Source organism: Pteropus medius, unplaced genomic scaffold (assembly GCF_902729225.1).
Source record: "Pteropus medius unplaced genomic scaffold, Ma_sr-lr_union100, whole genome shotgun sequence".
Taxonomy (NCBI): domain Eukaryota; kingdom Metazoa; phylum Chordata; class Mammalia; order Chiroptera; family Pteropodidae; genus Pteropus; species Pteropus medius.
Window position 1 is genome coordinate 2,263,772 of NW_024350399.1, and position 20,314 is coordinate 2,284,085.

Below are 20,314 nucleotides of genomic sequence, written 5' to 3' on the forward strand. Positions count from 1 at the left end.
GTGAAGGAGGTAGCTCTTTTCCCGCTGGTTGGTGCAAAGAGATAAAAGATGCTTCAACCATCTTTCCTAGGCACTCTGCCTCGCCTTACTTTCATGTGTGTCCACTAACATGTTTTCATTACAGTCTCATCGCTGTTAGTTCAGTTTGTTTCATTGTAGAGTATTGCTGAAAGCTGCCACTTTGGGAGAATCTGCTGGAGGGATGGTGGGAGAGACCATGACACTGCTCCTGCCTCCCCTTCTCCTCCTGTTCCCCCTCCACATTTCCATCTCAGGCACCCAGAAGTTTACACCAGGCAGAACTTTCCAGCAATTAGAGTTCTTAAAATTGGAATGGTGGTGGGTGGTGAACTTCCTGGCCCAGGATGTGGTCAGATGGGGCTGGCTGGTCACCTGCAGGAAGCAAGGACACTGGTGTGAACAGTGGTCTCTCCTGACGTTAAGGCCACGATTTCATGAATCAGATGCCTGGTGCAATCAGTTTGAGTCAAAGGAGTTCATACTGGGGTGATATCAATGTGCTTTCAGGGAAGGCTTCCTGAAGGAAAGCATAACTGCTTAAGCCTGGTGGTGAAGGTGACTAAGCTGCATCCATCTGTGAGGCAGCACCAAACTAAGGAAGAAGAAAGCTCAGAAGGGCAGAGGTGCAAGAAATCCTTGTGCCTGAGGTTGAAGTCTCCAAGGGGGTGGGTTACTGAAGTCGGGGCTGGGTCTGAATCAGGCTCTACCATGTCCTAGATGGAAAGGCTTGGACAAGTTACTTCACCTTGTTCGTTGAGCCTTGGTTTTCTCATTAATCACCTGGAGCCATACCTACTTCACAGGGTTTCTCTGTACGTCATATAAGAGTTACAAAGCATGGAGTCCAGGTTATGGCACCTGCAGGGGTTCAGTAAGTGATAATTTATTTCATTCCTCTTCTTTCAACCACCAGTGTCAAGATGTTTCTCATTTCTCCCCTCTGGGCCTGTTTCTCTGGGAGGTTGGTGCTGGGTGCTGCGGCCGGTGCTGCGGCGGGAGCTGACTTGGCAACCTCAGCTGGGGCGCAGCCTTCCCCTCCGCATACTGCGGGAGGCGCCTGGGCAGGATGTGGGAGCTCGCCAGTGCAGACAGGTATTTCCAGTCTGGCCAGAGAAGAAATGGGCGGAGGTGGGGCTGGGGATTGGGGAGGAGATTAGAGGAGGCGCTGAGTGGATCCTCTAGGAGGAGGGCGGGGAGTTCTGCTCCCTGCCGAGTGCTCCTTCCCCACGCTCAGATTTCAACACTAGCTGCTGCCTCTGTGGGTTAGGGGAGGGGAGGGAGTCGAAGGGAGCGCACGCCAGAAGGAGGGCGTGCACGGAGCTAGCGCAGGGCTGGCTCCTGAGACCCCTGGAGCAAGGGCTCTGAACCGCTGGCCTTCCGGATTTTCCGCGCCTGGTCGCACCGCTCTCCACCAGGGGGCAACCTGCCCACGTGCCGCCGAATCCTGCTCCGCGGAAACTGCAAGTCCCAGGCCGCCCGGGGGTCGCGCCCGCCCCCTCGCCCTCTGCTGCTCCCATTGGCCACCGCAGGCGGGGATTGGCGGTCTCCAGGGCGACGGGAGGCGCTTGGGGCACCGAGGCGGGAGGCGGATCCGCCTCCTATTGTGTCGCTGGAGGAGTGGAACCGTGCGGCGTGCAGGTAGGGGGCGTGGGAGATGGAATGGGGGTGCCAGCAGGGGGATGGAGAACAGTGTGGAGGTCAGGAGGACAGGAGAAAGCGGGGACTTTGGGAGAGGAGTGGAATTCTCTGGGGCGCAGAACTAAGGGAGTTCTGGGAAGTGAAGTGGAATTCTTGGCGGGTGGGGGTTCTCCTGGAACTGGAGGAGTTCTGGAGGTAATACGTGTTTATGGGGGTGCCGGTTCTTGGTGGATTCCAATAGCAAGGAGGAGTTCCAGGGGTCCAGAGAAGGTGAGGGAGAAAGGGATTTGGGGGTGGGGCACTAGAAATGTATTGTGGGCTGAGGTAGAATTCTAGGGAGGGAAATTCCAGGGAGGAGTGGATGGGAGAAGTGGATGCGTTGGGTGGGTGGGGATTGTGGAGGAGACAGGAAGGGAGTTCCTTGAGGCGCAGAGGACCTGATGCAGTTCTGGTGCGCAAAATTGGAATTTGAGGGGGGCAGTGAGAAGTAGAGATAACTATAATGAGGGTACTGGGAGAATGAAGGGGTGCTGGGTGGGAGACCAGACAGGTGAGGACGTGCGGGGAGCAGAGGAGTTGGATGGATTTTAGGGAAAGCAGAAGCATTCTGGGGAGACCCAGAGCCAGGCGGAACTGGAGGATCCTATACACTTGGAAAAAGATTTGTTGGGGAAGTATGGGAGAGCTGACAAGGGGCAATGGGGAGCAAGGGCAATATTTATGAAGTTGTCAGGAGTTAGACACACAGGGCCATTAAATAGAGGCAGAAGTCGGTCTGAGAGACCTGGGGATGTTTTATAGCCAGTACCAAACTGTGAGGCCAAGAGTGGGGTGGAGGCCCAGAGCAGAGTCCACTCGGATTTGCCAGGCCTGAGGTAGCACCCCTACCCCACCCCCAGCCCAGTGTGCAGGCTCAAGGAGCTCTGGGGCTGGGCTGTCAAGGGTTCCTACCCTCCATCACTTTGTACACCTGATAGACTCATGGCTTCTTTGGCTTTTCATGGACCATACCCCTAGGGTTGGGGAGGAGAGAGCAGGGAAACCCTAGGCTCAGAGAATATTGGAGGGGAGTGAGTGGGAGGAATTGGGCTGAGGCATTGAGTTAGGTGTCCTGTGGAGGGAGGCTGCCTTGAAGCATCACGAAGAGGAAGTGGCATCAGCCACCAGTCCCCGAATCTACCCAGACCTGGGCAGTGCTGCCTGGGCCCCCATACTAGCCAGTGGGGGAGCAGCTCCTCCTCTCCCAAGCACCTGACTAACTGCTAAAGCATCTTTGAGAGGCTGAGTGGAGAAGTAGGTACTGGTCCCCAGCTTCCAGGTTCATGGAGGCTAGGGGAACAGGGCAAGGAATTGTGTGGGGGTCCCCTGGGGACTTCTTTCTGGAGGTTGTAATCAAAGCTTTGCCCTTGACTGGCTCTCTACCCCCGAGCGAGACTGTCGGAGTCTCAGGGTCCTTATTTGTCACTCTGGGGATCGAGACGATAATACTAGTTCTGCCTTCTATCTGCTACCTCGTTATTAGTATCAGGACTAAGGAAAGAGAAGGAAGAGGAGTCTGAGCTGTGGGAGCTCTTCATCTTCCATACTTCTCTAAATATTTTTTCTGAGCGTATAGGAACCCTCAGTTCCCTCCTGCCTCAGTTTTCCAAGAATCTTAGTAACCTGAGTTTCCCCAGAATTCCCGTGCTTCTCCTAAGATCTGGCCCCAGCATGTCTTCACCCAACTAGTCTCCACGCCAGCACTCCCTCATTCATCCAGTGTCCCTATCCCAACCCAAGCCTTATTCCCCAGGGGTGGGGTGTCAAGATTTCAAACGTATTGCTTCCTTTCCTTTCTCTTCCTTTGCTCTCTTCCTGGCCTTTCTCTAACTGTGAGGTTTCTCTTAGTTTCCGATGTTGGCCAACTCTGCATGTTGCCTTGCATTTGGCATTTAGATCTGGCGGAGCTCCAGAGAACAGCTTCATCAGGTGTTACGTGAGCCAAGCTCTAACTGTCCAGAAGAGTGGGAGCTGCAGCCTGTTACCTGATCAGAAGGATTAATTGGGCTTGCTGGGCTGCGGACTTCCCCAGGCCCCTCCACCTGGGCCCCTGTGGATAGCGGGGGCCGGGTGAGCAGGCAGCTGGGCTATGGTTTGGTGCCTTGGTCTGGCCATCCTCAGCCTGTTCATCGGCCAGGGGGCTGACGGTGAGCTGAACTCAAGAACTCCCATTTAGTCTTGGGGTGGGGGCAATTCCCAGGGGTTCTCTTTGAGCATGTTTGGGTTCTGGAGAAGTTGAGGGTTCCCTCAATTAGAGTCCTAGGGAGCCCCCTGGGCCACTGATGGGACCTCCACTCCCAGCCCTGACCTGGGCTCCTGCTGTCTATCCCTCATGCCACCCATCCTGCAGGTCGAAGGAAGCCTGAAGTGGTATCAGTGGTGGGCCGGGCTGGGGAGAGTGCAGTGCTGGGCTGTGACCTGCTGCCCCCGGCTGGCCGACCCCCGTTGCACGTCATTGAGTGGCTGCGTTTTGGGTTCCTGCTTCCCATCTTCATCCAGTTTGGCCTTTATTCTCCCCGAGTGGACCCTGACTACGTGGGTAAGACTTAGCTGCAGGTCAGAGGGATCGCCAGCGAAGGTGGGCTGGGATGGGGTTGTCTCCTTAACTGCCCTGCCCTGACCTCACCTCCACCTTCACTGCTTCAACTCTGCTTAACAAGCGTGGCTGTGCTCCCGAGCTGCGTTTTAGAATTCCACGTGGTCTGGAAATCCTGCAGCCCTGTTTCAAGTATCCAACCTACTTCTCTAATCGCTTTTCTAGATCTCATCACGAAGCTTCCCAGACTCCATTCTGATCTTCCTTGGTCTCCCCATGTGGCCCTGTCCTTGTCCCTGGCTCTGCAGTCAACTCCTTCCCTTGCCCTCCCCCTCTTCCACTGTCTTCAATGCTAGTTTGGGCATTCTAGGCCTTGGGCCTGGGCTGATGGGGCAGCAGGGTGGGTGGATCTACAACTCGTCTGCTTCTCCAGTGGGGACTCAGCCTGATTCTGAGTACAGAAGAGCGTGTGCACAGAGAGGTGGGCTGGGGAGGGCCATGTTCCCAAGAGATCAGTGAATGGAAGGAGCTGGGCTGGGTTCCTTCTGTATGGTCTTAAAATAGTGTATAGGCCTTCCTGGGCCCCAGCTGGCTCCCTCAAAAGGCTCAGCTTTCTCCTAATCCTGGCTGGAGCCTTAAGCTGAGCTGTTTAGTGCAGGTCTCAGAGGGCAGTGTGTGGGAGGGCCAAAGGAGCCAAAGGATGGGTCCTTTAGGAGCGAAGGAGGGGAAGCCCAGGAACGACCACCTGGGAGGCCTTTGATGGCAGAAGGGGGGCTTTCTCTCTCCCCTTTTTAGTTTGAATCCTGGAGAAGCCCTGGGATTGGCTGAGGCAGGTGCAGCCGAAGGGAAGAGTTTATTTTCAAACCGGGGGCAGTTGTTGGCAGACAGCCTGGTGGGAGAGTATGTGTCTACACAAGCCCCACGAGACTTGATGAAAGAGAGCCCCAGTTAGGACTAAGTGGAGCAAATATGGCCATGCCCACCATTCCCCCTCTCCGCCTCCGCCTGCCTGCTGGGTGGGAGGGGTGAAGGCTGACTGGAAAGGCTGGGCAGATGCAGAAGATGTCTATGTAAGGACCAGGCAGGGGGCAGGGGAGGAGAGGAAGGAGAAGGGCTTTTCCTGGGATTCTACCAGTAAAGTGTGCAACTCCTCCCCTTCTCTTTGCCCCGCCTTGAGATCTGGTCAACAACTTTGCTACCTGTGGGATTTCTTTGTGTCTGCCAGGGCCATGGGCAATAACCTCTGGGGCTTTCTTCCTCCTCTTACCCTTTGTGCCCACCCTGCCCCCAGTCTGGAGCTCCTAGTTGGGCCAGGGCTAGTCTGCAGGGTCAGGGCCTTGGGGGAGCCCCCCACCCCACCCATTAACTCTTTACTGCCTCTCAGCCTTTGTATAGGGGGCTCTGAACTGCAGTTGCTAGGTAACGGGAGGTGGAGGTTGCTAAGGACAATGCTATCCTGTCATAAACCCTCTGGGCAAGTAAAGGATCAGTGGCCTGGGAACTGTGTATGAAGCTGGTGCCTAGAATTGGGAGGAACCATGAAAGTGGCTGTTTGGAGCTTTAGGGACTGTACTGAAGGGAAAAGCCTCCAACCTTTGAGGATTCTAGAGTCCATCTGGCAGAGGAGACTAGATTTATAGTCAAGTATAAAAGCAGTAAAAAGCAGTATAAAGCCAGCTAGGACTAAATGCTAGGATTAAGTTAGCCACTGTGTGTGAAGTGCCAGCATGGAGCCTGCAGAGAGCTTGTATGGTGTAAAACATGACCAGGCGTCCAGAGGAAAGAGAGACATGCCTTATTCTGCTCCAGCTTTCCTGGGGTGGGTCTTAGACAACTCCTTCTAATCAATGGGTTTGGCTTTTGATCTTTGACTTTTGTGCTATATTTCTTGGGAGTTTCAAGATGCCCCATAGAGCAGAAAGGACATGAGTTTTCTCTCAGGACAGTTATCTCATTCTCCTTTAGAATGCCCCTGCTGCCTCTAGTCATCGCCCCTTACTGCTTTTTATCCTTCAAAACCCTCTGCATGGTCACAGCTTCCTGGAGGCCTTCTGTACTCTTGCTTCATGGTCTTTTGGAACCGTGAAGTTAGCACCATTTCTTGAACTGTGTGTATGTAAACTTGCACATGAACGCAAGTGTGGGTTCCCTGCCTTTGAGAGCTGGGATGCGCTGGGATACTTCTCCTGCTTCCTTTATAATCTCTGCATGCCAGAAGGTCTCTAGTCTATCAGGCTCTTTTCCCCTGTGGTTGGAGACTGAGTCTCCAGGAGATGGGCCCAGGACTCAGGAGGACTCAGGACTGCCTGCCTTGGCCATCTTCTTGTTCTTTTCATTAACTCTTTACTGCCTTCCAGTGTGGAAGGGACCTCTCAGCCTTCTGAGAGGGGACTCTGAACTGCAGTTGCTAGGCAGTGGAGGTGGATGTTGCTAAGGTCAGTGCTGTTCTGTTATAAAGGCAAGTCCATATCTCAGAAAAGTTAGGACGTGCAGTATGCCATACTGGATGTTTTGGTCAACACACATTTGGAACTGTTACCCACTGGTTACCAACACCCCCGAGTAAGAACATACTGAATGTGCTCAGTGCTGAGTACCTTGAACATAACGTGATCCTAACAGCAGTGTGCAATGGAAAGTATGTCCATCTGGAGACAGGAGGCCTGGCCTTGTCACTTACTAACCATGAGAGTTTTTGGAAAGAAGCTTAACATCAGTTCCTTTCTCTCTAATGGAATTCTTAAGAGGATTAAATACATTCACAGTGCCTAATATTGCATGGCCCGTATTCAACCTCAGCCTCCCTCCCCTCTTCTGCCTTCTTTGTAGAGCTCAAAGATCACTACAATGAAAAATTACACATAGTAGTTAAGGGAGGTTGCAGCTTGTGGTCTGCTCTGCGGGGTTCCATGGCTGAGCAGGCAGATTAAGGTCATTGAGGAATCCTGCTGCTGGGTGGAAGGGTATGAGTGTGTTAAATATTTACCTGCAAGGTCTCGGCTTATCTCCTAGGTGGGGATTTAAACACCTAGCCCTTTAATCAGTTCCACCCTTCCTAGAGAATCCACAGCCCTGAACCTCATTCTTGGGAGAAAAACATCCCTGCCTACTATCACAAAGCCAGCTTCCACTTGATCATTCTCTTCTTCCTGGATGGCATTAGATTGAGATTATAGTTCAGAAAGATCACCTTAGGTAGAATGGAAGCAGATTGGAGAGGATGAGTGCACTAACAACTTTAGAATTTCCAAGATTAGAAAGGACTAATTTGGAGCACAGTCTGCTTGGTTGGAGTGGCCTTTTAGTGCTATATTTGTTTTACATGACCCAAAGATTCAGAAGTGTCATTCAACCACATAAAAAGTTAAGATGGGGTGGGCCGCTGATGACTGTTGGGAGCTAGGCAGGAGGGAGAAAGCCCCTTAGTAGGCAGTGGGAGTACCACAGGTGAGAGATACCCAGGACTAAACTAAGGTGAAAATGGTAGAGAAGGAACAAATATTAGAAGGTAGAATTTGAAATATTTACTGAACAAATAGAGGGGGAAGTAATGGAGAAAGGAATAGGTGATGCCAGGTGTCTGGAAGGGTGACTTGGTGTATGCTGGTGCTATTCACTGATACAGGACGAAGAAAGGGAGATAGTGTGTTACTATCCACTATAGTGTGTAAAGGGGATAGGGGATAAGGCCAGGATTGAACACAAGTTGCCGATTTCAAATCTTGAGCTCATTCATTTGTTCAACAGCCTTTATTTTAGCACCTGCTGATGCCAGGCACCATGCTACCTGCCTGTCCTACATGATCTCCCCTCCACCCCACCCACATTTCCCTTCTCACTTTACAGAGGAGACTGCAGTTGAGAGAGGTTAATAACTTGCCCAGAGGACTGCACAGCAGAGCTGCTGTTCTCACTAGGTTGTACTGCTAGGGACCCATGAAGCCATTTGGGGTGCATGGCTGAGGTGCTGAGGGATCTGGGGGTACCCTCAGTCAGTCTGGTGGTATGGTGCAGACGTTGAGGGTGGGAGTGTAGTGTCTGCCTGTGCTGGGCTATGTGGCTTTGTGGAGCTTTGTGTGGTCAGCCAGCTGGGGCCTGGGTGCCCTGGGGCATGAAGGGATGAGGTGAGGAGGCTGCTGACCTTGCTGTCTGGCTGGGCTGGACTCTGGCCACCCTAAGGGGCTTAGGCCACCAATAATAGCCCTGAGGGATTACGGGCTTTGCTAGGCGAGGTATGAGCAGAGGTATGAGTCCCTGCTCGGGCCCCAAACGCTACTGAGGCTTCCTTCCGGGGACAGAGCCCATGGGACCCATACCTCCTCGCCCTGTGAAAAGCCCAGGGATGGGCAGGTCCTATAAGAACCCAGAGGAAACTAAGCATTGGCTCTTCAACCTGCTTCCCCCAACAGTCCTGGGAGCTGCAGCTCAGCGGAGGGTCTTCTACCTGCTTTGTCTAGACTGGGTCCCAGCTGCTGGAAGGCAGGAGTGATCAGAGGGGCTGAGGGAGGGATCCGCCCTCAATAACCCAACACCCTCTGTGCTTCTCTGGACGCCTCTCTATCAGGGTAACATGGAGAGACTGGGTCTGTTCTTGACCTCTGAGAATGACAAGTGTGACCAGAGGTTTGGGGCTCCTATGGGTCCATGAAGCATCCTGATTCTGGGCTCCTCCTCCAGGGCGAGTCAGGCTGCAGAAGGGGGCATCTCTTCAGATTGAAGGGCTCCGAGCAGAAGACCAGGGCTGGTACGAGTGCCGGGTGCTCCTGCTGGACCAGCACAGCCCCGAAGATGATTCTGCTAATGGCTCCTGGGTGCACCTCACAGTCAATTGTATGAAGCTGGGAGCAGGCAGTGGAGAAGGGGGGGTGCAGGATGATGGGACCTCTGGCTGGTGAGGGAGGGGAGGATGGCAGTTCCGATGCCCCACCCTTGCTGACGCCCTTGTTTGCTTGCTCATTGTTTGCATTTTTCCTCTCCTGCCCCCGCTTCTGCTCTTTTCTTTCTTCAAATCTAAATCCAATTGACCTTCTAGGCTCTGTGTTAGGAACTTCCCTTCTCTTCTCTCCTGACCCCTTGGCCAGGAGAGAGTAACAGTAGTGGGTAAGGGGACTTTGGGCCTTGAGTGAAACAGATCAAATATATATAGCATTTTGTTTTTTCAAACATTTTTTAACCCTCATGAATCCTCTCTCAACCATGAAGAAGGAAGGAGGTCATAATTCCCATTTCCTAGATGGGCTAGGGCACTGGGAGACTAGGTCATGCCACTTATTAGAGGCTGAATAGAGTCTAGAGCCAGGCCTTTTGACTCCCACAACAGTGCTCTTCCAGAGGTTTATCTAGCTCTCCTCCGGCTCTGAGCACCCAGCCTGTGCTCGGCCTGGGTTGCCAACTCTGCAGGCCAGTTGGGGGGTGGGCTGGTGCAATTCTCACTTGGCCCTGGGTGCAGCAGGCAGAGTGCCCCTGGGCTGGGGGTTCTGTGAAGTTGGGTGAGCTGGTGGGCGGAGGGCTGCAGCCCTGATCTGTCTCCCTGTCCTCAGACGCTGCTTTTTGGGCTGATAGTTACTCTGGCAGCTCCTGAAGCCCCTCTCTTCACAGCGCCCCCTCAATTCCTGGAGACACCTCCCCAGGTGCTGGAAGTTCAGGAACTGGAGCCTTTGACCTTGCGTTGTGTGGCCCGTGGTAGCCCTCAGCCTCATGTGACTTGGAAGCTCCAAGGACAGGACATTGGCCAGGGCCAGGGCCAGATGCAGGTAAGTCCTGGTGCTGGGCAGGGTGAGCCATATAGTGTGAGGGTCAGGAGCAGTCCTGGGAGCAGAGCTAAAGGGCGGCAAAGGCGGGTTGGGAGACAGGCCAGGGGCGGGGCTCTAACTTGGCTTCCTGAGCCTGTGGTGCTGCTTCCCTCTGCAGGCCATCCTCAGAAGTGCAGGGTCAGGCCTGCTGGTGGGATAGGTGACCCCTGGGGCCTTCCTCACGGATTCTTACTCTAGGTGCAGAACGGGACACTGTGGATCCAGCAGGTGGAGCGAAGCAGCTCTGGGATCTACACCTGCCAGGCCTCCAGCACTGAGGGCAGTGCTATCCACACGACCCAGCTGCTGGTGCTAGGTGCTCTTTGAGAGGGGGGAGGCTTGGAACCGGGACTCCTAGTGTGAGGACTGGCCTGTGGCTGGGGGTACACATAGCAGGAATTGGGAGGAGACTTGTGCCTGAGGGCAGGGGCTTTGGAGAGTGAGGAAGCCCCTAACAGGTGCCGGCTATTCCTCTGAAAACAGCATCTTAAATTTGAAAAGGGCCAATAACAGGTAGATATTTAGTGCTCAGCAGTGTGGTATAGTGGGAAGGGCATGGGTGCTACTGTTAGGCCATGAGCTCTGTGACCCGTTGACCCCCATTTTCCCCATCTATATAAAGAGGTTCATATCTACTTCTCAGGACTGTGGCAAGAATTTAATCAGATTTAGCTTAGCACAGGGATCAGGACATTGTAATTCCTGGCCAAGACTTTCCCTTTAGAAGAGAAGCTGAGAAATAGAAGACCTGACTCTGCCTTCATAGAGCTTCTCATCCACGTGGGGAAGTCAGCCCAGTTAGGAAGTGTGGTTCCCCGTGGTTCTGTGGGAAGGGCAGTGCTAGATAATGATTAAGAACAAAGTCTCTGGTGTTGGGAAGGCCTGACTGAATCTCACCTTCCCTGACGACCTTGGGCGAGTCACCTCACAACCTCTCTGCCTCTGCCTTCATTTCTTCATCTATGAAGTGGAGATGGCAATTCCTACCACAAAGGCTCCGATGTGGGTTAAGTGAGATGGTGCAGTGCAGTGCCTGGCAGAGCTCCTGGCCTGCCTATTACTGCCTACTCGTGTGGTAGGAGCCCAGAGCAGGGAGAGAGCAGTGCAGTGCTGGAAGTTAAAGCAGAGGCTCTGTGGCTCAGCTAGGCTCTCCGGAAGAGCATTCCAGGTTGGGGGTTCCAAGAGCAAAGGCCTGGAGACAGGAGTGAGCCTAGCATGGGACACAGTGAGCTGCCCGCACTGATCTGACAGAATTATTTGTAAGAGTTGGCATATGAAAATGGTTGTCCAGGCAGGGAGGGTTTGGATCACGAGGGCTGGGTCAAGAAGTTGGAGCTTCATGTGGCAGAAGACAGCAGCTGTTGTGGATTCTTGAGCAGAAGTGTTCTGTGGCCAAAGAATGAATGGCCACTCAATGCACGAATGGTCATCAGAGTGGCAGAGATGGGGGAGCCTGGGTTCAGGGATCAATGCAGCATCTGGGGATAAGGTAGTGGGTACCTGGAGTTGGGGAGGAGACAGAGGTGATGTAAGGTGTGACGTGAGAGATATAAAGGGTGAATGAGTGGAGAGTAAGAACTGATCTCTCTACTCAACACACACACACAAAGTGTTTCTAGGTAGGGGAAACTGGGCAAATGGGGTTCCAAAGAGGAGGTCCAGGGAGAATCGTAGAAGTGAATTCAGACTTCTGAGATGACCGTGGGCTGAGGCCCCTCCCTCCTATTGTCACTCCCAACAGGACCCCCAGTCATCGTGGTGTCCCCCAAGAACAGCACGGTCAATGCCTCCCGGGATGTTTCCTTGGCCTGCCAGGCTGAGGCGTACCCTGCTAATCTCACTTATAGCTGGTTCCAGGACAGCGTCAATGTCTTCCACATTAGGTGGGGCTCTGGAGTGTGGGTGTGGGGGACTGGTGGGAAGTCTTTGAGGAGCCCCTTGGCTGAGCAAGGCCTGGACCCCTCCCCACACATGCCATATTGCAGGCGCCTTCAGTCACGGGTGCGGATTTCGGTGGATGGGAGCCTGTGGTTGCAGGCTGCCCAGCCTGATGATGCGGGCTGCTATACCTGTGTGCCCAGCAACGGCCTCCTACACCCGCCTTCGGCCTCTGCCTACCTCACTGTGCTCTGTAAGCCTGACCCCAGCTCCCCTCACAGCCTGCTCCCCTCCCCTGGACTGGGCCAAGCTCCTCCTGCACTACCTGCACTACTTCCCACTGTTTTTTCCCAGACCCAGCCCAGGTGACAGCAATGCCTCCTGAGACACCCCTGCCCATAGGCATGCAAGGGGTGATCAGGTGCCCAGTTCGTGCCAACCCCCCACTGCTCTTTGTCATCTGGACCAAGGATGGGCAGGCCCTACAGCTGGACAAGGTACAGGCTTGGGGCAAGGGAAGGAATGTCTCAGCTTGGTTTTAGTCTAGTCAGGACAGCTGGGGCAGAGTTAGCTCAGTTTGATTCAATTCAGTAACTAGAACATAGACTTACTACTGGGTGCTGTGTGGGGTATTGCACGGGAAGCTTGAGCAAAGAGACATCCATGCAAAAGGAGAGCACAGCCTAGGAGGGGGAAGGACAGTAACAGAGACTCTCTGCTGGAAGGCTCGGGATGGTGAAAGCACCTTCCAATTAGGACTGGTCAAAGAGAGGTCAGCTATAGCTTCTGGGACTTTGGTGATGGGCTCAGAGTGTTTGTGTTTATGACATAATGAATTGTCTAGCTTGATGGGAGTACTGTGCAGATGTGAATGGTGCAGAGGAAGCTGGAAAGACAGGTTGGGGCTCAAAGGAAGAACTCCGAATGACAAGTAAATATTACCTCATTCTGAGGTGATTGGTATCTTTCGTTTGTTTGCAAAGACTATAAATTCCTTGTGGGCTAGTATTGCATGCTTTAATCCTAGTGTCCCCATGGTTCCTGCAGTAATAGTACTCCGTAAATTTTTGTTGAATGTTAGAAAAAAAGTCTAAAGGCATTTGGAGGCCCTGAAGTTGTTTGAACTATGGTGTGATAGTATCAGAGCTGTGAGCAGTTGAGTTTGTCAGATGGAATGGAATGGAGGAGGAGAGAGTGGACATAGGGAGAAGAGTTCAGGGGCTGTTGAAATGGTCCAGGTGAGAGGTTATGTAGTCCAAGTTAGGGAGGAGGATGTGAAGATGGATGGGCTTTCCAGAAGGTCAGAGCTGATGAGTGTGTAGGTGGGAGAGTGAGGAAGGGTAAGGAGTCAGATGTTACCGAGGACAGTGGGGCCTTTAACATGGAAATAGGGAAGTTAGGAAAAGAAACTGATTTGGGGTGGAAGATGCTGAATTTTGTCCTGGAGTGCTGGGAAGACAAATAGATATGGTCCCACCAGGCAGGGAGCCCACACACAGCTCAACCGCAAGGGGCGCTATTCACGCTGTATTCTCTGTGAGTGGTGCCTTCTGGAGTTATGCAGTCCTAGCCATCACACCCACTGGGAGTGGTCCCTTTTTGGGAAAGGGAGATGGAGGACTGGACTGCAGAGAGATCAGGCCTAGAGGTGGAGTTGTGGGCTTCTGTACCATCTTTTCCCTGGTATGGCTTCTCTCTGTCTTGGCCTGGCCTCTGCTGAGTTTCTTTCTCTTGTCATCATCTCCTTTTACCCCCAGTTCCCCGGCTGGTCCCAGGGCTCAGAAGGCTCACTGGTCATTGCCTTGGGGAATGAGGATGCTCTGGGAGAATACTCCTGCACCCCCTACAACAGTCTTGGCACTGCAGGGCCCTCCCCGGTGACCCGTGTGCTGCTCAAGGTGAGGCTCAGGGTGGGCCTGCAGCAGTGGGCCAGGTGGCTAAAGATGCGCCCATGTGGACACCAGGCTGGCAGAGCGGGGTGGGGAGGGGCTTCCAAGTCTGTGCGTCTCACAGTGCACAGCAGCAGCTGTCGGGCACCATCCCAGAGTTTTCTGCAGAGATAGTGAGAGATAGGTGGGACATCAGTCACACAGCACATCCCCAGAGTCTGATACCCTGCCCGACCCCATCTCACTACCCTTGACCCCGCCACCTCCCTTTCTGGAAGTGTTCTGTAGAGAGGCCTCCCACCCCCACAGTCTTTCTCTGTCCCACCAGGGAACCGATCTACGAAGCTAGAGAGATAGGGAGAGATGAGACGGAGATGTGGTGTGAGAGGGAGCCCCAGAGAGGGGACAGCAAGCAGTATGAGAGCGGCCCCTCCCAAAGCCATTTCTGGCCTGCAGGCCCCCCCAGCTTTTTTAGAACGGCCCCAGGAAGAGTATTTCCAGGAAGTAGGGCGGGAGCTCCTCATCCCCTGCTCTGCCCAAGGAGACCCTCCGCCTACTGTCTCTTGGGCCAAGGTAAGGCTCCTGAGCCCGCTCTGCCTGTCCTCTGCCCACTCTGCCCGCTCCTTTCTGTGCTCTTGGCCATTCGTTGAAGGAGGATGTTGAAATGGGAGGGTTGTCAGAAGCAGGGTGGGAAGGAAGCTGAAGTTGCCTGGAGAGATAAGTGGCACCCTTGGTGAGGGGTGGCTGCGTGTGTCCTCAGGGCTGACCAGTGGTTCTGTAGGTGGGCCGGGGGCTGAAGGGCCAGGCCCAGGTGGACAGCAACAGTAGCCTCATCCTGCGACCCTTGACCAAGGAGGCCCATGGGCGCTGGGAGTGTACCGCCAGCAATGCTGTGGCCCAAGTGGCCACCTCCACGAAGGTCTACGTGCTGGGTTAGTGGCTGCAGAGCCGGCTGGGGGCTGTAGGAAACCATGTGGGACAGGAGACGGGGAATCATTTCTGGAGGCCCAGTTGGGGATGGGAGGACCCCTGGGCTCCCCTTAGCTCTTTGCCTTTCCTCATGGCCCTAACCATTGTCCCTCCTTCTGTCCCTTCACCCAGGCACCAGCCCCCACATTGTCACCAATGTGTCTGTGGTGTCTGTTCCCGAGGGTGCCAATGTCTCCTGGGAGCCTGGCTTTGATGGTGGCTATCTGCAGAGATTCAGCATCTGGTATACCCCATTGTGCGTGACCTGCCCTTCCACCTCTCTCCTCCCCACCCTGCTTCTCTCCGGCCCTTTGCCCTTTCTCCTACCCCTCCATTTCAGCCCTGCTCCAACTCTGCTGCCTGATTTCCAGAGAATCTTAAGTGATCCTGGGTGGTTGAGGGGAGGAGAACGGTTAGCTCTCCAGACTCCAAGCTTCTTGTGCTTCCTAGTTCTTCAGGTGCCCCCATTTCCTCATGTCTTCCAGGGCAAAGGGTCCTGACCGAGCCCATCATGATTGGGTGTCCCTGGCGGTGCCTGTGGGGGCTGCTCACCTCCTTGTGCCAGGGCTGCAGCCCCACACCCAGTACCAGTTCAGCGTCCTAGCCCAGAACAAGCTGGGGAGTGGGCCCTTCAGTGAGATCGTCCTGTCTGCCCCTGAAGGTGAGAGACCTCTCACCCCAGAGCAACAGACAAGGATGGGGAAGGGCTGGCAGGGAAAGCCCGGATATGGGGGGACCTAGGTGGGAGAGGGCAGAGGTGATGGGCAGGTTGGACCCAGAGGGGTTTGTGGAGGATGATCCAGGCTTGTTTTTCGGGGCTCTGGGAGAATGGTTGGGCACCAGGGGTTGTGGAAGGCCAAGGGAGGTGGAGAAGGGCACTATTGCTACCATGCCTGTCTGTCCCAATCAGGGCTTCCTACCACACCAGCTGCCCCCAGGCTTCCCCTGACAGCAATGCCACCTCCGCTGTCCTCTCCCCGAGGTCTGGTGGCAGTGAGGACACCCCGGGGGATACTCCTGCACTGGGATCCCCCAGAACTGGTCCCTAAGAGACTGGATGGCTACATCCTGGAGGGCCGACAAGGCTCCCAGAATTGGGAGGTGCTGGACCGGACAGTGGCAGGCACGGAAATGCAGCTGCTGGTGCCGGGCCTCATTAAGGTTAGCATGGGAGGTGGGCACAGGGGTCCTTCTGCGGCTTTCCAGGCCCTCGCTCCATGCACCAAACCTGATCTTTTCACCCAGATTTGACCGTTTCCCTGGCTTCCCACTTTACCCTTAGTTCCCAGCTGTAGTGTGCATGGGGCTGGGGTGGTCGGTCAGGCCCAGCCCTGATCTTCCTTGACCCTTCCATCCCCAGGATGTTCTCTACGAGTTCCGCCTTGTGGCCTTGGCTGGTGGCTATGTCAGCGATCCCAGCAACACAGCCAATGTCTCCACTTCTGGTGAGAACCTGGCAGGAGGGCTGACACTAGGGCCTAGGGGCTCTAAGCCTACTGACTCTGGACACCCATCCTCCCTTGTGGCCCCTTTCGCAGGCCTGGAGGTCTACCCATCACGCACCCAGCTGCCAGGTCTCTTGCCACAGCCTGTGCTGGCTGGCCTGCTGGGTGGGCTCTGCTTCCTTGGGGTGGCTGTCCTTGTGAGCATTCTGGCTGCTTGTATCACCAACCGGCGCAGGGCTGCCCGCCGCCGCCGCCGCAAGCACCTCCACCAAGGTAGGGCTGACCCCCAGCAGTACCTCCTACCTGGAGGAAAGCCCTCCCTTCTTCTGAGCCAGGGGCCCTCCCTTACTTGGTCTTGCACTCAGCCTTGCCTACACTAGTCCCAGCCAAATGGAGCTGGGTACCTGCTGTTGGGTGAGGGTCTGTGCCTGTGGCCCTGGAAGGCCCTGGGTTTGCCTGTGTCACCTCTTGTTCTCCTGCCCTTACAGATCCACCTCTTCTCTTCTCTCCGCCCCGGTTGTCAGCTCTACTGTAAGTCCCTCCACCTCCTGGGCTTCCTTCTGCCTTCCCACAGTACACCCCATTATTTGCTTCCTTTTCTGCACCTCAGAGTGGGAGGTGTGGGAGGTTTGGGAGGTGGAACAGAAGTGAGAGAGAGGTAAGGATGGACATGCAGAGCCTCAGCCTGGGGTAGTCCAGCATTGCCTGTGCCTCCCTTTGCCTCTCCATGTGGGTTTTTTTTTGTTTGCTCTCCTAGCTCTGCTCTGTTGTATACCAAACCTATCCAGGCCTGACGCTGGTTCCTGGGAGGGGGACTGGCCCCAACCACAGACCCTGATCTCTTTTCCTTCCACAGTTCTGCCCCAGGCTCAGGCAGTCCTGACAGTGTGGCCAAGCTGAAGCTCCAGGCTTCCCCAGTCCCCAGCGTGCGCCAGAGTCTGCTCTGTGGGGACCCCCCGGGATCCCCAGGCTCCCCTCTGGATCCTCTACCTAGCCGGGGGCCCTTGCCCCTAGAGCCCATTTGCCGGGGACCAGATGGGCGCTTTGTGATGGGACCCAACATGGCGACCCCCCAAGAAAAGTCAGGTCCTGAGTGGGCCGAACCTCAGACCCTAGCCTGGCGTCAGGCCAGGTCCTATGACTGCAGCAGCAGCAGCCCCAGTGGGCAGCCCCAGCCCCTCTGCATTTCAGACATCAGCCCTGTGGGGCCCCCTCCTGCAGCCCCAGCCAGTCCCCTGCCACATCCAGGACCCCTGCTCCAGTACCTGAGCCTGCCCTTCTTCCGAGAGATGAATGTGGATGGGGACTGGCCCCCTTTTGAGGAGCCCCGTCCTGCTCCACTCCCAGATTACGTGGACACCCAGCCTTGCCCCACTTCATCTCTCCTTCATTCTCTGGACTCTTCCCCTGGATCTCCCAGGGCAGTGCTTCCTGGGGCCATGGTCAGGGCTGGGGCTGCCCCAGAGCCTCCGTATACAGCACTGGCTGACTGGACGCTGAGGGAGCGGCTGCTGCCAAGCATTCTCCCTGCTGCCCCTCGGGGCAGCCTCACCAGCCAGAGCAGTGGGCGGGGCAGTGCCTCATTCTTGCGGCCCCCCTCCACGGCCCCCTCTGCAGGAGGCAGCTACCTCAGCCCTGCTCCAGGAGATACCAGCAGCTGGGCCAGTGGCCCTGAGAGATGGCCCCGAAGGGAGCATGTGGTGACAGTCAGCAAGAGGTGAGGGCAGTCCTTGGCTATCCCTGCCCTGCCCCCAGTGCTGCCCTGTGTCTTAGATTTTCTTTTCACCCCTCTCTTGATACCCTCTGCCTTCTCTGCTTCACTCCCACCCTGGGACTAAAGGACCTTGTTCTTTAGAAGCTTTGGCTGAGGTCCAGGAATCCTTAGAGAAAACCTGTGGCCCTACCTGAATTTGGAGAGCCTTAGTTCAGGCTTTTCTGGCCACTCTCTTCCTCTACCCACCCCATGCGTTTGTCCCTTTTAACAGGAGAAACACATCTGTGGATGAAAACTATGAATGGGACTCAGAATTCCCTGGGGACATGGAATTGCTGGAGACTTTGCACCTGGGCTTGGCTGGCCCTCGATCCCGACTTGAAGCTGAGCCAGAGCTAGGTGTGTGAGCCCTCCACACCTGCCCTCGCTGTCCCACGTTCCCTCACAGCCCGATGACCCAGTTTGTTCCCTGTCATCCTTGCGCTCCAAGCTCTCTCCTCTTGCTCCCTTGCCTCATCTGCACTGCAGGCCCTGGGGCGCTTCATGGTGCCAGTGAACCGCAGGACTTTGTTCTCACATTGTTCTGCCCTCATCTTGCAGGTGAAAAGACTCCAGAGGAGGGCTGCCTCCTGAGCACTGCTCACGCTCCTGGCCCTGAGGCCCGCTGTGCTGCCCTTCGGGAGGAATTCCTGGCCTTCCGCCGCCGCCGAGATGCCACTAGAGCCCGGCTACCAGCCTGTCGACAGCCAGTACCCCATCCTGAACAGGCCACTCTGCTGTGAACTTTGTAATGTGAGGCAGGGCGAGGGTGAAAGCACACAAACCCTGCAAAGGAGGCTCCAACAAGACCTAGCTCTGGCCTGGGAAACTGCCCCTGCCCCTTTCGGCCCAGGCACAGACCCTGGTGGTGGGCTTGGGTAGGCATGGTGTGGGATGTCTGTGCTGAGCCCCTAGAGTCTGGGGACTGGAACAGGGATCCTAGGTCTGCTGGTGTATGAGTGTGTGTGTGTGTGTGTGTGTGTGTGTGTGTGTGTGTGTGTGTGTGGTGGCGGTGGTGGTGGTGGTGGTGGTGTGGGTGAGGTTTTTTTACAGGTGAATAAAGTCTGGCAAATGTTTCTGTGTCATCTGGCTTTGAATCTCTGAGGGAGGTGGGAAAATTCTGAACCCTTAAAAATGAGGGGCCTCTTCCTGAATGAATAGAGGTACATTCAACATCCATTCAAAAAGCATTTATTGTCTATTGAAATGAGCTACTAAAGACCAGACATTGAGCTAGATGCTGAAAAAATACAAAGTTAAGGAAGTCACGCCTTTGCCCTTAGGGAATTCTTTCTAGTCTGTGAGGCAGACAAAGAAATGGTTACAATGTGATGTGATAAGTTCTGTGATAAAGTGATATGCTGGTTACTGTGGTAACAAGAAAGAGCCAACACAGTGAGTGCTTATGCTATGTACTGGGACAAATGCTTCATGTAGGGGATCCTTGAGTCCTCAGAGTGGGAACAATGACAGCTAACAGCCAAGCACTCCTGAGGTGCTTGGCACTGCTCTGAGAGCCTTGGGTGTATCAGTTAATTCTCTACAACTAAGATGAGTAGTACTATTAGACTAAGGAACTAACATATCTAGTGTTTTAGTAATTTTCCAAAAGTCACAGTGGGCGAGGTGTAGAGCAAATGAGAGTCAGTCAAGGGAGGGAAAGCACCCCGGGGAGAGGCACAGCCTGTGTGAAGGCACAGACCCCTACAAACTTTGGCTGCTTTGGGAATCACTGGCACTGGAATTTAGGGCCAGGTTGAATCCGGGAAGAGAATGGAAAGGTGAGAGGACAAGTCGTTGATTTCCTTGAAACCCAGGTGAAATGGGCTTCTACCCTACGTGAAGAACTGCACTGATGAGTGTAAGCAGGGACTCCAGCCTAGGTTGACTGCTCAGCTAAAGCTGAAAGGCGGGGCGTATGCTTCAACCCCCAAACTATGTTCTCTTCCGCCCTCAGAGACAAGAATTGCCAGCCTCCTCCACTGGGGCCGCCTCTTCTGAGCCCTCCAGGTTTAAGGAGAGATGCCAAAAAATACATAGGAGGAGATGAAGGGGAGAGTAGTCGGGTCCCAACCCTGGGCTCCAGTAATGACCACACCCCTGGGCACAGGGGAGATGAATGACCTCACTACTGTTTTCTTGCCTAGGCTTGAAGTAGGTGCGGGTGCTGTCCCTGCCTGCAAGCCCCAGTCCAGTCACACCCTAGTTATTTGCGGGGAGGGATTTTCCTGTGCCTCCGTTTACCTAACCACCCTTTTCAAACCAAGCAGCTTCTAACCACGTAAGCTAACCTTGAGTCTTGAGCTAACCTAGGCAAAAAGTTTCCCACTGGAGCACAAGTCTATGGGTTCTGG

At 54.7% G+C, this 20,314-nt stretch overlaps 1 protein-coding gene across 7 annotated transcripts; it reads left to right on the top strand.

Annotated features, from left to right (window-relative positions):
• Window positions 1-1,246: 1,246 nt before the first annotated feature.
• On the top strand, window positions 1,247-19,034 carry IGSF9 (immunoglobulin superfamily member 9). 7 transcript variants are annotated; one of them, XM_039839990.1, is made up of 22 exons: window positions 1,247-1,659; window positions 1,925-1,929; window positions 3,595-3,845; window positions 4,049-4,237; window positions 8,912-9,064; window positions 9,833-9,987; window positions 10,225-10,342; window positions 11,768-11,909; window positions 12,012-12,157; window positions 12,259-12,401; window positions 13,662-13,802; window positions 14,250-14,366; window positions 14,575-14,725; window positions 14,895-15,006; window positions 15,248-15,423; window positions 15,673-15,923; window positions 16,123-16,207; window positions 16,301-16,480; window positions 16,696-16,738; window positions 17,064-17,924; window positions 18,193-18,320; window positions 18,522-19,034. In XM_039839990.1, the coding sequence occupies exons 3-22, from the start codon at window positions 3,788-3,790 to the stop codon at window positions 18,701-18,703; spliced, it is 3,531 nt and encodes a 1,176-aa protein (XP_039695924.1). In that variant the 5' UTR covers window positions 1,247-1,659; window positions 1,925-1,929; window positions 3,595-3,787; the 3' UTR covers window positions 18,704-19,034. The 7 variants fall into 7 exon arrangements, with proteins under 7 accessions (XP_039695924.1, XP_039695926.1, XP_039695925.1 ...); XM_039839989.1 differs by having other exon boundaries at window positions 1,249-1,659; window positions 3,547-3,845; window positions 14,895-15,018; XM_039839988.1 differs by having other exon boundaries at window positions 1,249-1,659; window positions 14,895-15,018.
• Window positions 19,035-20,314: the final 1,280 nt, after the last annotated feature.

Coding starts and splice junctions, on each gene's coding strand:
- IGSF9 (XM_039839989.1), top strand. CDS start 3,788: ATGGTTTGGTGCCTTGGTCTGGCCATCCTCAGCCTGTTCATCGGCCAG. Junction 13,803..14,249: donor TGACCCGTGTGCTGCTCAAG/GTGAGGCTCAGG, acceptor TCTGGCCTGCAG/GCCCCCCCAGCTTTTTTAGA. Junction 15,924..16,122: donor TGGTGCCGGGCCTCATTAAG/GTTAGCATGGGA, acceptor TTCCATCCCCAG/GATGTTCTCTACGAGTTCCG.